The sequence below is a fragment of the Phaethon aethereus genome (genome assembly GCF_964289735.1).
Source record: "Phaethon aethereus genome assembly, chromosome: 12".
In the NCBI taxonomy this organism is placed as follows: Eukaryota; Metazoa; Chordata; class Aves; order Phaethontiformes; family Phaethontidae; genus Phaethon; species Phaethon aethereus.
This window is the reverse complement of record NC_138588.1, coordinates 15,053,567-15,065,741: the sequence shown is the minus strand read 5'-3', so window position 1 is coordinate 15,065,741 and position 12,175 is coordinate 15,053,567. Positions and strand designations below refer to the sequence as shown.

The 12,175-nt window shown below is 35.7% G+C and overlaps 1 protein-coding gene across 1 annotated transcript in view; it reads left to right on the top strand.

Moving 5' to 3' along the window:
- NEDD4 (NEDD4 E3 ubiquitin protein ligase) overlaps positions 1-11,509 on the top strand; it is a gene marked incomplete at both ends in the record, with an annotated part of 35,262 nt that extends 23,753 nt beyond the window's left edge. Inside the window, 11 exons of the mRNA XM_082005074.1 lie at positions 1,974-2,197; positions 2,794-2,915; positions 3,015-3,085; positions 4,647-4,742; positions 6,177-6,250; positions 6,391-6,451; positions 7,000-7,059; positions 7,158-7,265; positions 7,870-7,966; positions 11,257-11,329; positions 11,407-11,509. Coding sequence (XP_081861200.1) covers positions 1,974-2,197; positions 2,794-2,915; positions 3,015-3,085; positions 4,647-4,742; positions 6,177-6,250; positions 6,391-6,451; positions 7,000-7,059; positions 7,158-7,265; positions 7,870-7,966; positions 11,257-11,329; positions 11,407-11,509 — 1,089 coding nt within the window. The remainder of the gene's footprint in view (positions 1-1,973; positions 2,198-2,793; positions 2,916-3,014; positions 3,086-4,646; positions 4,743-6,176; positions 6,251-6,390; positions 6,452-6,999; positions 7,060-7,157; positions 7,266-7,869; positions 7,967-11,256; positions 11,330-11,406) is intronic.
- Between the last annotated feature and the right edge of the window lie 666 nt (positions 11,510-12,175).

The window sequence follows — 12,175 nt, the reverse complement described above, 5'->3', positions numbered from 1 at the left end:
ATCACTGATGTAGCATATAATAGTTTTTGGAACTCAGAATATGGAAATGGAAGTTCTCGGAATAGATTTTAGACTGTTCAGATAGAAATCTGTACTGTCATCTTGGTCAGGCTAGATGGCTGACCAAGGCTGACCTAATAAAATGTTACAGCCTTAAAATCTTGAGTTTATGAATCTTATTTGCAAGTTCTAGTTTGAAGTGGCAGTGCCAGATTTATTTATAATGCATAGCATAAAAGACTGTAAATAGCATCTGGATATACAGATAACAATGAGTCTTTGCAATCAAATTTGTTATTCTTTGGAGATATTTTATATATATAGTAATAGCCTTTGAGTTTAGACCCATACTTCACCTTTTACCTGCCATGTCTGTCTCTAGCCTTTCTGAAACCTGTGCATTTTGAGCTGACGCTTAAATTGCACACAATTACATATGCACCTTATCTTTTGTGTTCCTAGTCAAACAAGCTTGGCATTCATTCACATGTCATCCTGATCTGAGAAGTAATAGACAGCTCAGCCACACAATATAATCATAGAAATTTAAGAATTAAATATACATGTAGATTTAAAACATACATTGCTATTGCCTTCTAAGCATTCACAAATACCTAAATGACAATTAAGGTAATGGATTGATTTATGTTGAGATTTAATTATTAAATACTGTTTTAATCAGCTAAGTTTTTGGGTTTAGTAATTGATTTTATTATTGCTTGAACTTTTTTCTGAAAAGTCGATTTGCAACTAAAACCAGGAATATATACTTAAAAAAAAAAAATTAGGGATATTTACTCCTTTCTGAAATGATGAAAAAGACCTATATATTTCATCCACCATGTAAATTAGACATATAATATTGTACAGTGTTTTGCAACTTGGAAAATGACAAATAATGTCCTCCCTCACTGCAAGTAATTATTTTTTGTTTGTAGTTTGGATCAAGCTGTTGCTGGATATAAATAGGCATTACATTTAAATGCAGCATTCTATTTTTTGGTTTGTTTTTTTTTTTTTTTATTTGGGATACCTAGCATAGATTATTTAAGGAGTATAATAAAATACAAAAAAGCATAACTGAACATGTGCTCTTCAGATTGACTTCTTAAATACTTCTGCTTTCAAAAATTCATTATTTCTACTCGGTGTGTGACTAGATCTTTGAAAACTGAAATATATTAAGTTCCATTGCATCGTCCTAATCTAGTCATAGAGCAACAAGAGTTGAAATTTCCTGTTCCCACTTTCACTGAATTTCTCAATTTTGCCTGAAGTAATTGCTGAAATTAACTGTCTGAAATCAAGAAAACACTCTGTTCTCATGTAGTGATTTAATGAGTCAGCAAAGTTTTATTCCTGGTTTATTAGGGGCTTACTCTGAAAGCTCAGCAGTGAATCTGAGCCCCTTGGATATTTTTATTTATAAACCTGGTGATTTGTTCCTGTAACTTCGATTTTTAAGTAGACTGATTTTTATTTTAATACTGTAGGAATACTAGTTTGTCATGCATGTCTTAAGAGAACAAGACACCTAGCTTTACAGTTGGAATATCGAACTAGAAGGTGAAGTAAGTCGTGTAAAATTGTTCCAAAATAATTTTATTTATAAACACTGAGATGCTTTTTTTTAATCAAGCTTATAATGTGATGAATTTTCAGTGTTGAAAAAGTTTCCGTGCCTTGCTGCATGCAGAACAACTGAGCATATGCTGTTACCAGTAAGAACTTACTTTAACCCTATTTTCTTGGCATGAAATAGAACTTAGTGTCTGAAACTCTCCATGCTAGTTGAATTGTATGTAAATAGAACCTCTTGTCAATCATATTGTGTTGTATTTCCAAATTATTTAGGAAGAGGATTTTTGTGACATTCTTTGTTTATAGAATTTGCATACACTGCAAGACTAAAAGATGTTGGGTTTTGTTCTATTATTCCATGTTTTCATATTATTTTTTTTTTTTAGAGTGATATTCCAAATAGATTTGAAATGAAAATTCATCGCACAACAATCCTTGAAGATTCTTATAGAAGAATTATAGCTGTAAAGAGAGCAGATTTCCTTAAAGCAAGACTTTGGATTGAATTTGATGGCGAAAAAGGTTTAGATTATGGAGGAGTGGCCAGGGAATGGTTCTTCCTTCTCTCTAAAGAAATGTTTAATCCTTATTATGGATTGTTTGAATATTCAGCTACGTAAGTAATACAGGTCTGGAAGACATGAAGACTACTTAGGGAAAGTAGATAATTGTTTTTCTCATACGCACTTGAAAAATGGAATTATGATTTATTTTTTTCCCTCCCTCCTAAACAGTGTAGGAGGGTTTAGTTGTTAATAACTGCAATATTCTGCACCTAGTTCTTTGTTTGACAGAAGAATAATGTGGAGACAGTATCAGTATCTTTCTTTTTTTCAGCAGTCTAACATAATCCATGTCAACCATCTACTACTTAAAGACAGTATTTAGCAAATACTGTGGGCAATGCTATTCTGACTACTTTTAAAATTAATAGGAGTTAAGCCCTTCTCTTTGGTATATCTCTAACTTAGAAAGGTAGTTTGTGTTGTTTCAAAACTGTTATTTCTGCTATGCTAATAGAATTTTCTATCGAGTATTCTTTAATATTAGATTAGTGATCTATTAATCCAAATATGATTATTTTTTCAACTTTGTGAAAAGTAATACCCGATTTAACCAGTGACATCTTTCATGTCTTTAAATGTGGGACTGTTCCAATTAGTACAACATTTTGTTTTTCTTTCTCTTCTCTGCTCCCTCCCTCAACTTCAGGGATAACTATACTCTGCAGATCAATCCAAACTCTGGACTTTGCAACGAAGATCATCTCTCTTATTTCAAGTTTATAGGCCGTGTAGCTGGAATGGCTGTTTACCATGGCAAACTCTTGGATGGTTAGTATTTATTTTATGTAATATGATATTTAAATTAATTTTTTGCATATCTTGAATTTCAAGTTGCATACTGTTCAATTTATTTATTCTTCTTTAAAGCCTTTTTTATTCGTCCCTTTTACAAGATGATGCTCCAGAAACCAATAACGCTTCATGATATGGAGTCTGTGGTACGTAATTTGCTTTACTATGTATGTTAGGATTTCATGTTCTCTGGGGGTTTTTTTTGTATCTTGAATAGCATTGTGAAGGTTGAAAGTGCATGTTTTAAAAAAATTTTAGGCTACATCTTTTCTAAGTCTGTAAGTTGCATAGTAATTAAAATTTCCAATGAAAATCAGAGAGACTTACTCTGGTTTAAGTCAGTTAAGCTGTATTGAAAACTTGACTCTAAAGTTGCTATGATGTTTTCTTAAAACATTTTTAGACACTAAGGTTCTTGGGATACCTGCCTCAACCTGTTTTTTAAATTAATGTGTGACTTGTGATTATTAAAAAGAAACATTCTTATACTTTCAGAGACTGTGAAAATATTAATGAGCGATACAATGTAACTTTTTAGAGGAAAACGTCCTTATAGGTTTCTTGTTTCTTTTTCTGATAATGGTTCTTATCTAGAGTAGTTGTGGGCAGACCGATTTTTTTTATTCATTCTCTTTAATCTACTGCTTGTTTTGCTGTCCTATAAGAATACGGAATATAGTTCCTATCTGTTTCTGAGTAATAGATTCATAGATGTGTCCTGATTCCTTCGTCTTCCCCCGCTGCCCATACTATAGAATCATAGAATGGTTTGGGCTGGAAGGGTCATTAAAGATCAGCTAGTTCCAACCCCCCTGCCATGGGCAGAGACACCTTCCCCTAGACCAGGTTATTCAAAGCCTCATCCAACCTGGTCTTGAACGCTTCCAGGGAGGGGGCATCCGCAGCTGCTCTGGGCAACCTGTGCCAGTGTCTCACCACCCTCAGAGTAAAGAATTTCTTCCTAGTACCTAAGCTAAATCTACTCTATTTCAGTTTAAAATGGGTACCTCTCATCACTACACTCCCTGATAAAGAACTGCTCCCCATCTTTCCTGTAGGCCCCCTTTAAGTACTGGAAGGCTGCTCAAAGGTCTTCCTGGAGCATTCTCTTCTCTAAGCTAAACAACCCCAATTCCCTCAGCCTGCTTTTCTAGGGGAGGTGCCCCAGCGTTCTGATTGTCTTCGTGGCCCACCTTGGGACCTGCTTAAGCAGGTCCATGTCTGTCTTATGCTGGAGACCCCAGAGCGGAACACAGTACTCCATGTGAGGTCTCACCAGAGTGGAGTAGAGGGGGAGAATCACCTCCTTCTTTGTGCTGGTCACTCTTCTTTTGATGCAGCCCAGGATACAATTTGCTTTATCTTAATTTTGATTTCCTCATGCTCTTTGTAGTAATGCCTAACAATAAAGGGAAGATAAATACAGGATGAGAGACAGAGAAGAGTCCAAAATACATTACTTCAGATCATGCTGTGACATCTTACCACTCTTCTGCTACGTGAGAGATTTTTAGTCCTGAGTTCGCTGAGTCTTCAGGTTTCAAACATCTTTAAAGATCTTGAAGCTTTGTACATTTGCAGAGTCTCTGTATCCAATACAGCATTATCCTACGTAGCAGCATTCACTGGGCTGTAATGGAGGCTCTTGTAGCTTAAAAGGTGGCAACTCTATTTTGTATTTACCACTTTTGTAATTTTCTCTCTTAGGATAGTGAATATTACAATTCTCTGAGATGGATTCTTGAAAATGATCCAACAGAACTGGACCTCAGATTTATAGTTGATGAAGAACTTTTTGGCCAGGTTAGTATGTTTATCACAGAATCGTTAAGGTTGGAAAGGACCTTTTGAGATCATCAAGTCCAACCGTTAACTAGACACCACCATACCCACTAAACCATGTCCCGAAGCGCCACATCCACACGTTTTTTGAACACTTCCAGAGATGGCGACTCCACCACCTCCCTGGGCAGCCTGTTCCAATGCTTGACCACTCTCTCGGTGAAGGAATGTTTCTTAATATCTAATCTAAACCTCCCCTGGCGCAACTTGAGGCCGTCTCCTCTCGTCCTATCACTAGTTAACTTTGGAGAAGAGACCATCACCCATGTTGCCACAGCCCCCTTTCAGGTAGCTGTAGAGAGCGATGAGTCTTCCCTCAGCCTCCTCTTCTCCAGACTGAACAACCCCAGTTCCCTCAGCCGCTCCTCATAAGACTTGTGCTCCAGACCTCTTATGTAAAGTAGGATAGACAAAATGTGAAAGAAAACATGGTCGTATTGGTTTGTTCACTCAGCTGCTTCTTTTAGCTAGCACATGCTCATGCAGTGCTCTGTTAGCCTGGCTGTGATGTGATGTGATAAAGGACTTGGAAATAAGCAGAACTTTAAAAAATAACTCGGGCTTTTTTCTTAAATAATACTTGTATTGAAATGTAGCTGTTGGTGTGGATGCAACTGAGACTGATATCCATAGTCCCATTATTTAATCTGGAGTAGAGGTTGGTTTTATGTGATTGGCTGGAAAGGATGAGCTCTTTCGGAAATGGTTGGAGTCATAAATTTCCTTGGGAGAAAATAATAGTTTTTTTTTCTCTTAAGATGTACTAGAAAACTGTGGAATTAACAAGTTTGTTGTGTGGAAAGCTATCCAAGATAAATAATGTAGAAATACTACAGGTCTTGAATAAAAATTCCAAAGTACAGGTGCCAACTAGATCTAAGTAAAATAATAGCCTTTGGGGTCTTGTGTAACTAAGTAGGAGTGTGAAAATGTACATCTGTAATGAACTGAAAATCAGATATTTGTCTACTCAGGTTCTAGTAGTATAAATCATTATGTAACAGATACACATATTGATTCACTTATTTACTGGGACCATTGCTGAAATTGTTCTATAAGTGTTTTTTCTTGAAATCTGGAAGAAAGGCGTGAGTCATTGAATATGCAGTTAGTGAAGTCTGCATTACTGAACCTGTGTGCAAACTTAGGTGATTTATTGTAGCAGGTCAGAAAAAATGGAGGTTGCCCCATTGCAGTCTGGTATCCCTGAATAATACATTTTTTTAAAACAATCAAGCAAATTCTGTTTATTCAGGTGACCTGTGAAACTGGTTCTATTTCTCATAGCTTTCAAATTTTGCAGTCTTCAAGAGTTAACTAAGTTACCTTATATTAACATATGAATTCTGTTACACACATATCTCATTTAAGGCCTATTCTATATATTGCATTTAGACCCATCAACATGAACTGAAAAGTGGTGGATCAGAAATAGTTGTCACCAACAAGAACAAGAGAGACTATATTCAGTAAGTAGTGGTCACTATGTGAAATGTGTCTCACTGAATTGTCCCTCTAGTAGTAGGGGCTGTGTGTTAGTTGTATTAACAAAAGGAAGTTGATTTGTATATAAATTGCTTTTATTTTAAATGTTTTTGGTTTTTTACAGTCTTGTAATTCAGTGGAGATTTGTCAGCAGAGTACAAAAACAAATGGCAGCCTTTAAAGAGGTATAGTTTTCATGATAAAATATTCTAATAATTTGTTGCATCTAATCTTATGACAAGTTTTTTTTAACATCCTGAAGACCCAAAGATAATGTTGTTACAGGTATAAAAAAGGTGGTGATACTGTTTGTAGTGTCAGCTTTGAATTTTTTCAGATTTAAAAAAAGCTTTTTGGTATATTTTTACCGAGGTGTTTAATTCATATTGAAAAATTTACTTATTTCTCAATCCTGGCTGACAGCTTTAGTTGTAGTGCAAACTATTTAATGAACTCTGCAGAAATGAGAATTAAATGAAACTAATAGAATTAAATTAAACTAGATGGATTATCCTTGTTTGTATAAGTGATATTACATATATGATATTCAGACTTACATATTCACCATTCAGTGTAGCACAATAAAGATGTGAGATAAGTCAGAATTAAAAGTACCGTAACCAAACTTGGGGATTGCTGGTTTTGATGTATTGATCTGTATATATCATTCTCAATGAACAGAAGTTCTTAAATAATAGTGACTTATTTCTAAAAACTTCCTTCATCTTTTTAGGGTTTTTTTGAACTAATACCGCAGGATCTGATTAAAATATTTGATGAAAATGAGCTAGAGGTAAGTGTGTCATATAAAAGAAAACAAATTATGTTGAAACTTAATATTACTGACTTAAACTTCGGTGTTTTGGGTTTTTTTTATTTTTATCTGTGTAGTTATTAATGTGTGGACTGGGAGATGTGGATGTGGCTGACTGGAAACTACATACGAAATACAAAAATGGCTACAACATAAACCATCAAGTAATACAGTGGTTCTGGAAGGTACCGTGAAGTTCTACTGTTGTTTTTTTTTCTTAAAACCTGTTCAAAAGCTGCTGCTTTTCAGCGATGCTAGTTTATCATGTGATTCATCAATAGGTAGGTAAATATTTGACCATTAAAACTCCTGAGAAAGACAGTAAGAGTAAGAAAACTAAAGATGAGATGCATGGTAAGAATGTAAATACACTACTGATACTTGTTTTTACAAAAGAATCCATGTCTAACTGGGGTTAAAAATATTTCTGTGTAGGTTTTTCTGGCATGGTTACACTAAAGAGGTGTTAAACTCTTCTGTTTAATAAATTACAGGAATTTGGCTGCTAGTTCATAACATCAAGAAACTTCAAAGAAAGTAGGGGCCAAATCTTCAAGGGAAGTATTTTAACAGCCTGCTAAGCCAGTAACTGTACCCTTGTTACAGTGCCGTTAAAAAATTGTTGACTTCATAGCTTTCAGCAACAGGCAGAGAAGACTATGTGTGTCACTAAAAAAATGCATATATATAGGGTAATGATTTAGAGACAGAAACTATGTTGCATAATTCTGCTAGCTTAAATCCTTAATTTAAAGACAAATCTTTAATTGTAGTCATTATCATACATAGGCAGTCTTAATGATGGACTCTGAAAAGAGAATAAGATTACTTCAATTTGTTACTGGCACATCACGCGTACCTATGAACGGGTTTGCTGAGCTGTATGGTGAGTACTTATGATTATGCTCACAATTAAGTAACAGAGAACATGATACTGACATTGTCATATTTGATTTCAAACATAGGTTTTTTTCAAATTTTGCTTTAAAAATTAGTATATACTACCAGTTGTAAGAGGCAAAGTTAGAGAAGTGCCACTTAGCTCATGTGTTTCCCATGTGCTAGAAATACTTAATTTTAATTGGTTTTGGAAGTTTTTAAATGCATAGGGCTTCTCAAATTAATGTGGATTTTAAAGTTCTAAAGAGCTGTAAAAATCCGTGTTTAACACATGATTGAGCCTGAAGAAAACTCTCCGTTATCTCAGATCTGATTACAAAGACATGCTGGCATCAGCAGTTAACTTCAGATTCTTGTAAGTTCCCCAACTGCTTTTATCTGCTCACAAGCCACAGTTGTACGGATACAATTGTTTGTAAGGATATACTCTAAAGAGGACCACTGAAATGACAAACATAATGCCAAAAGAAAAGTAGTGAACCTACAATGCAGAGACTGAAACAAGCAGATGGCAGCAGGGAGCAGACTTTAACACCAAAGCCAGAAAACCCACTGTGGATAGACGGCGGGCAAGTGGATAGAACAGCCTATGAAGGGTAGGGGTGTTTTGCTTATGGGAAGTCTGTATTCAGCTGCCATCAGCTATTATGTTTTCTGCTAGACTACTTTATTAAGGCTAAAAGTGCTTGAGATTTTATGCAAATGACTGAATGGCCTAACTTGCATATTTGAATAAACATTTCCTTCTCTGTAAACAAGACAGTAATCTGTTTATAAAACACTCAAATTGAGAACACACACGGCCCACTGTGTGTCCCCATTTCTCCCTCTCTTAATTTTCATTGTAAATACTCAGTTTATTTTTTCCATTCCATCAGTGAATGAGTTGTGAGTTCCAATGGAAAGGACAGTGCCTCAGCGGACTTCAGCCATGTGTCTGCTGTTGCACCTGAACCTTGGCACTATTGGAGTTACAGTGCATGTTCATTGTAGTGGAGCCCGATCAGAATTCTGCTGCCTTGGGATTTATGTTTATTTGTCGAAAAACACTACTGGAGATAGAGCTAAGGAATGATACAGGGGAAAAAAAAAATGTCGAACCTCTTGGCTCCTTTCTGCCTAGGGGTTAGGCTATCCTTGAGCAGTCTTTTGGCCAAGTCCCAGTTTCTGTAGCTCTATTTACTCATTAATGAAACATTAAATTGTCTTGCACAGTACTTTGTTTCTTTCTCTTACAGTTATTTCTACTTTACTGTGGGCAGCATGCCATCCTCACTAAACCCCAGTAATGATTACAATCACATTTCCAGTACCTGCTTGTATTTGAAGAACTGTAGGTGGTTCTTCAGTGCTTCATCTTGGTATGTGGCTTTTTGCTGCTGCCGGGCTGCCCCTGTGGCTGTTGAATTCCCACCTTTGGGCTGTAGTCCTAGAACTGGCTTTCCAGCGGGAGATCTCCCTCCTGTGGCCCAGAGAGGCATTTCTCGTAAAAAGGGAGTGCCTGGTGTCTGGGAGCAAATACACACAAGTTTGAGAATTAGGACACTGAACAGATATGGCTTTCTTATATTTCTTTTCTTCACCCATCCTGCTTTGTCAGCCTCTAGTTAATTAGTTGGATAGCTAAAATGCAGACTTAGTCTTATCTAGCTATTAAAAGGGAGTTTTATCTTCATGTCACATGGTAGAATGCAGTCAGTCTTAGAGCTGCTAGTCCGCTTCGTCCTTATTCCAGGCATTCCTTACTAGTTACCTTTTCTAACCAGCCTTCTGCATTGAAGAAACCTGTAACTCAAAGAAGAGGAGCTGGAAGTGTCCCCACAACTACTGATATATCTGCCTCCCTGATAATATTTTAGGATTTTTAAGTGCTCAGTGTTTGCTGTCATCTGTCTAGTTCACTCACTAGACTTGTACAACGTATAGTATCTGTGCATTGATTGGTATTTCGTACCTTTTTGGGTATGTTAGTAGTTGTGAAAGGGTTTTCTCCTTTTATTTTCATGTTTGGGACGAATTGTCTTGCATTTTTTATTTGGGTATACAAGTTGGCTACCATCTTCCAAATCCACTTCTACAATGTGCATTATTACATGTTATCATAACATATTTTCATTTTATTATGAATATGTATACATTTTTTCATGTCTCCATAAAACCACAAGTGAAATATTTTTGAATTTACAATTACAACTTTAGTATTAAAAATTAAAAAAACAAAAGCAAAACAAAAAAAACCCAAAATCAAAGCAAACTCAAAACATTTTGGAGGAGTCATGAAGAAAGGGGAGGTGTCTGCCTGCATTATAAAACCAAATTCATTTCATAGATCTAAAGGTACTGTATGCAGCATTTATATCTCAGCTGTATTCATAGATCAACCTGTTCTCATTACTGCTGCTCATCTTTAATCTGAAACATGTTTTACATCTTCCATTTCAGAAGCAGAAGGCTACTCATACTTGGGTAGCCATCTGTCTTGGAATACAATTCTCTAACTGTATTGATGGTCTCCTTGTAGAATAGTCGGAGGACACCCACCGTCAGACGTCATCTCCTGTGCTCTGACAAGATAGTGATTTTTTTTTTTTTTTTTTCCTTTTAAACTGCACAGTCTTCTCCAGACATACACACATGTTTTCAACAGCTGGAGGAAATGGTTGCAAAATGCCCTTTCCATCCACTTGGTGAGGGTTGAGAGGTCCAAGAAACTTTCAGATATGACATGCTGCAAGACAGTTGCTGAAGGCATAGGCATAGCTGGAGCTGCACTTGCTAACCAAAAAAGTTCTCTCGGGTGCATATGTACATCCCTGGAGTACACACATGGTCACTGTGTTTCAGAAAGTTGTCAGTTACTCTACTTTTGTTGTTGCGTAGGTAAAGCTGGACATTGAATGCTTTCTGCCAGGTTGTAGAACTTTGTACATTGTGATAAACATATCTAAGTTTTGACATGCAAAATTTATCCAGTGTAAAACTGTCTTCTGCATAAAATTTTCAATGCTAATGACTATGCATATGCATTGAGGTCTTAGACTTCTGAGCTTAAGGTGTAAAAGTCTTTTGAAATTAAGATATAGCAAGAAATAATTAAAACCACAAGTGAACTGGAATTATTGACCATTACTGAGTATAGACTGTATTTGATTTCTATATATATCTCATACTAATGTCGGAATTGAATTACAAAACCCCAAAATATTTCATAATTTCAATTTCTAATTATAAAAGAATCTCATAATAGGGTGAAAATGGATGTATTCTTTTCTGCAGGTTCAAATGGACCACAGTTGTTTACAGTTGAGCAGTGGGGTACCCCTGAAAAACTGCCGAGAGCTCATACCTGGTGAGTGTTTAATTTAGGTAAATTATGACCTTTAGTAAGAGTGATAAAATACTTAAGAGTTTTCATCTGTTTTCCAGCTTTAATCGTTTGGATTTGCCTCCGTATGACTCGTTTGAAGATTTATGGGATAAACTTCTTCTAGCGATTGAAAATACTCAGGGTTTTGATGGGGTTGATTAAGACATGGACATAAATTGTATCAGTCCAGTGCTGCAATTTAATTTTAAGGGTTTACAAGCGAATTTGAATTTTCCAGGGACTACCATGTATTTAGTCACATGGCTATTGAATCTTCATAGTATCACTTGTAAAATAAGTAAGTATTAAAAATTCACTAACTTTTGAAAATGTATTTTGCCATTTCCACAGTTTTGTGTACTTTGCTAATAACTACAATATACACATTGGATGGGCCAGTGCCAAGTAAGTAAAAAAATCTAAAATGTTTTTAAGCAGTTGCCTCTTCTGCAGTGTTTGACAGACTGTCCTGCAGTAAACTACTGAAGTAAAACTGTGAAGAAATCTTTGCAGAGGGTGTAAATTTGAATTGCTGCTTTAACAGGAACAACTGAAATTGTTAAAACTGTTTTTAGAAAAAAACAAAAACAAAAGCAACAAACTTAATGTAATGCAATATCATCATCTGTGCTGCTTCAGGCTGTTTACTACAGATCTGCCCAAAGCACCTTATAATTCAGTAAAGGTAAAACATTGGAAAGGATTTGTTTGCATTATCAGCCATCAGTTTACAGAACATTGACTTGCTGACATGTTTTATTTGTTGGATTTCTGTTTCTAACTTGCTTTTGTTAAAACAGCGTAACAAAACCAGGATTTTTATATAGA